This window comes from Triticum urartu, chromosome 6 (genome assembly GCF_003073215.2).
Source record: "Triticum urartu cultivar G1812 chromosome 6, Tu2.1, whole genome shotgun sequence".
Lineage (NCBI taxonomy): Eukaryota > Viridiplantae > Streptophyta > Magnoliopsida > Poales > Poaceae > Triticum > Triticum urartu.
Genome location: NC_053027.1, coordinates 30,817,380 through 30,821,473, shown reverse-complemented (window position 1 = coordinate 30,821,473; position 4,094 = coordinate 30,817,380). Strand labels below are relative to the sequence as shown.

The 4,094-nt window shown below is 42.2% G+C and overlaps 1 protein-coding gene across 1 annotated transcript; it reads right to left on the bottom strand.

The window, feature by feature from the left end:
* Window positions 1–903: 903 nt before the first annotated feature.
* Window positions 904–3,634, bottom strand: LOC125516465. Its single transcript, XM_048681901.1, has 3 exons — window positions 2,442–3,634; window positions 1,113–1,181; window positions 904–944 (listed from the first exon to the last, which is right to left on the bottom strand). Exons 1-3 carry the CDS (start codon window positions 3,553–3,555, stop codon window positions 904–906), a joined length of 1,224 nt encoding a protein of 407 aa, XP_048537858.1. The 5' UTR covers window positions 3,556–3,634.
* Between the last annotated feature and the right edge of the window lie 460 nt (window positions 3,635–4,094).

Here is a 4,094-nt window from a genome sequence, read left to right as displayed (position 1 = left end):
TGCGAAATCTTGTAAAACAACTTGTGATCGTCTAGTTGGTAGAAACGACACATTTCTTTGGAAATAGTAGTAAGAAACTTGTCAACTAAAAAAGATACATTTGGAATTTTTTTTGTAGAAAAGAACCAGCGATCTTTTTTCTTCTTCTTCTATACAGAAGCTATCACCCTTTAACTTGTCAAAACAATTGAAATGTGCTACACATTTTTTACTACTATTAACTGGGCAACAGTCTCATTCTTATTTAATGAAAAAGGCAAAGGTTTTGTCTCGTTTTAAAGAAAGAGTTCTTGAGCAGTCGATATATAATTATATATTAGTCCTTGTATATAATAGCAGAAGTGGATTCTACAGTGCAAGGGACTTCTCATCAGATGGCCTCTTTTTTAAGAGGCTTCTAATAGAGAGGATTCTACAGTGCAAGATTCATTCTACTTCTTTTACTAAACAAGAAGATTCATCCAATTTCCAGGTTGTAAGGGGTAACACAACGTCCCCAGCACACTGAAGCACAGGGGTATATATACATCATCTGTACGTTTCATTTCTTAAGAAATTAACTCAAATTCAGAGATGCTGTGGGACTAGAGTACACATTCAAACACACAGAAAGAATGAAACGTCATTGGCATAAGCAGAGATTGTGGGACATGAGCCAACCATGCTGAAAAATATATGTGCACACACAAAATAGTACTCCCTCCGTTTCTAAATATAAGCCCTTTTAGAGATTCCAATATGGACTACATACGGAACAAAATGAGTGAATCTACACTCTAAAATATGTCTATATACATCCGTATGTAGTCTGTATTGAAATCTCTAAGAAGTCTTATATTTAGAAATGGAGGGAGTATGGAATGAAAGCAAATGAACTGCAAGATTCAGCAACAGGGCCAACGCTCAAGCAAGTTCATTTCTCTTCCTGCCAGTTTGAATATTGCCTACGGAGATAAAACAACAGACAGCAGTTCACAGCTGAGAAGAATAATCCCAAGTTACTGTTGGCCAGACATGTTAATTGCTACAAGGTCACATCACATTTACCAGGGCCTTATATATAAAAGGTTAATTCCTACAAGTTCACATCAAAGGCCCTATGCGCAGCATACAGAATGGAAGAACCGACAGCAAATAGTCCATTTCTGCATCCCAGACAATGGAAATGTAATGCTTGGTACCTGCAGAGCAACCAATGCCATCAGCCAGACTGATTTGCAATATCCATTCATGAAAAAACGTTGAAACTTATCTCACAATTTTTGTTGATTCAAACAGTAAACATTAGCTTCAACATTGAGAAAATTGCGATAAAAACTCAAAACTGAATTAACTTAGCACTATTGGACAAAACTAACATGATATAAAGAGAACAGCAGTAGGAGATCAATTACTTTGTAGCGGCACACCTTCAATTCCTATTGTTAGCATATTCTCAGGTTTTTCGCTATATCTGGTCTTGTCAATTTCATCATGTGTTCAGTTCTAAAATTATTAAACATCCACAATGATCAAAATCGAAGAAAATGGACTGCACAGAAACCACACCAACAGCCAAAATTTCTTAGAAGAACAGGGCCCTGCTTGGTATCGTTTTCATTGAAAACGAAACCAACATTTGAACAGAGTGCCAGTACACGGGGAATGGCCGAATGCCTACCCAGTCAAGCACAAGGATAATTATAGTTTGGATCAGACAAACTATATTTAACTATAAATATAGACACCTTTGCTTTGCTGAGTTTCTCACAAAATTGAGATTATCTGAGAAAATATTTAACTAAACCGCTCAAGATTCGCATAATTATACAATAATAACCGCAAGCAATCATTGGGTATTATAGTGATCCTGAATGAGCAATAATGTGAAAGAAATTGCAAACCCATATTAATATAAGAAGTTTAAAGCCAAATGCTGGGGCGTTTTAGTTATCAAATGTTTGCATTGATGGAACAATAAATAAATCATCATCAAATTTGATACTAGACAGACTAATAAACAGAAAAAAAAACTCAATGAAATGTAGCAAGCAGCAAAAACAAAAACAGGAACTACCACCGAAGGACAGGAAAGGAAACAAATTTCATCCTGCTGCTACTAACAGATAGTTACCTGCTGAGTCAATACATCAAGATAGCATGCCTATCCCAACAAATCACATTATGCCCGCGTCTACAAGAATAGGAAGTCAAAGAACCAATGAGATTCCAAGAAACAGTTAAATAGCTACAGTTAAATAGCTACAAGGCGGCACTAACTAGATATAAACATACTTCTATAATTCGAGTAAAAAATCAGTTGTATCTGATCATAATGAAATTCATAAGTATGTCAATAGGCCAGCAACAAATAAAAAAAGACTCTACTGACATCCATAGAATAAACCACATAAGTCAACAATAATAATACAAGAATATCAAATAACTTGGTTTACTTTTACCTGCAGTATAGACAGCTTCAAATGGATAATAGTGAAACCAGCGGTAAAAGCGGTAGGATTCGAGAAGTTTTTTAGACTGCAATGATTCAAAATGGACTTTGAAGACGCCGATAAATGTCCACAGTAACACCACATTGTTGTCCTCAGCAAACCCGAGTATCCTCGGGCTCTGACTCCCCTCCTCTGAATTCATGGAAAGTAGCTTGTCTAGTGCAACAGTCCTTCCCAGCACCCATGAAGCTACACCATCACAGTCCGTCTTCCTCTTCCATACTTGGACGCAGTAGTCCGACAGGAAGAGGAAACCAAGGCCACCACCCTCCGCCCGCATAACCGTGACGGAGCAAGTGTTGACATCGACGTCCACTGGCGCATGTATGACACTAAGGCTCTGCGTATCCAAATTGAATTCAAGTATTCCACAGAAATTCCCTATAAGGAACCAGTACAGGGAATTCCCAATCATCACGGAGCACATGTCATGGTAAACCCTGGTGACTACATCAGGATCGTCGGCCGGAAGCGGCGCCGAAAGGAGATTACTCCATAGAGCGGTCTCCGACGAGTACACCGAGGCCACAGCCTGTGTAAGTTGTATGTCGCTGTTGCCCACCAAGACAACCTGGAAGTGGTGGGCAACTCCGGCAGGACGAAGCACCCCTCCTTTGATCCTGGTCTCCTCATTGTCAAACCCTGGGGGGACGTCTAGGTGGTGCCGGTCACCGGTGACGGGATCCCACACCAGGAGCTGGTTCCGCCGCCAGAGGAAGATGAGCATGAGGCCATGGCGGCATCCGAGGATCACGTAGGTGTGTACGGCGGTGATGGGAAAGGGGAAGCGGGCTTGCGGCACGCGATCCTCTAGCGTAGGCTCGAAACGGACGGGGGAGATGTCCTCGACGAAGCAGCCGAGGAGCGGAGGGTTGCGGCGGTGGTGGAGGCGGAAGCGGCGGAGAAATCGGGCGTCGGATACGATGCCGCGCCAGCGCTCGCAGACGAGGAATGCGCGGGGGAGGGAGGATGGCAGCGGGGGGAGGCGGACGAGGATCTCTGAGAGGAGGTCTTCGTCCTCCGGCGGCGCCGCCGACGAGCGGCGGCTGCGGGGGCTGCTCATCTCCTCACCGATGCGGGCTCTGCTGGACTGGATGATAACGAGAAGAGGGGAAATGGAAGCCCAAAACAAGGCTGGAGACTGAAGCCCACGAAGGTTTTTAAAATCTGTGAAAACACAGCACAGTGTGTGTGTGTTCTGCAGAACTCGGTTAGTATGAACATAGCTGATCATATATTTAGACTTCTCTTTTTAGGTGACTATAGTTCAGCCAAATATATATCTTGGTGAACTTGCTGGGATTTCTCTTTAAACTAATTTTGAGACCCCGTGCGAACAAGGGTGGCCCTCGTGAGCACATTGGACCATTTCTTGGAACAAATATATAACTAGGTATGAACAAAATTCCATCGATGCATATTTTTGTTTGTGGGCTACTGCAGGAGGAAAGTATGTGCATAGAATACGGATCTACTATTTGCTACTATTGGCCTACAAAACTATGTAGTGCGGAGTAGCTTGCAATTAGCGTATTTCCAAATATAATTCTACATACAATGTGGTAACGTCAAAGAGGGGAGGCACTAGACCCTTACCTCCAA

Bases quoted from the DNA above. Each gene is read 5' to 3' on its own strand.
- LOC125516465 (XM_048681901.1), bottom strand. From the start codon at position 3,555: ATGAGCAGCCCCCGCAGCCGCCGCTCGTCGGCGGCGCCGCCGGAGGAC. The intron at 1,182-2,441 runs GTAAAAGTAAAC...GTTGCTCTGCAG, and splicing joins TGAAGCTGTCTATACTGCAG to GTACCAAGCATTACATTTCC. The intron at 945-1,112 runs GTATGCTGCGCA...TTATCTCCGTAG, and splicing joins GCTGTCGGTTCTTCCATTCT to GCAATATTCAAACTGGCAGG.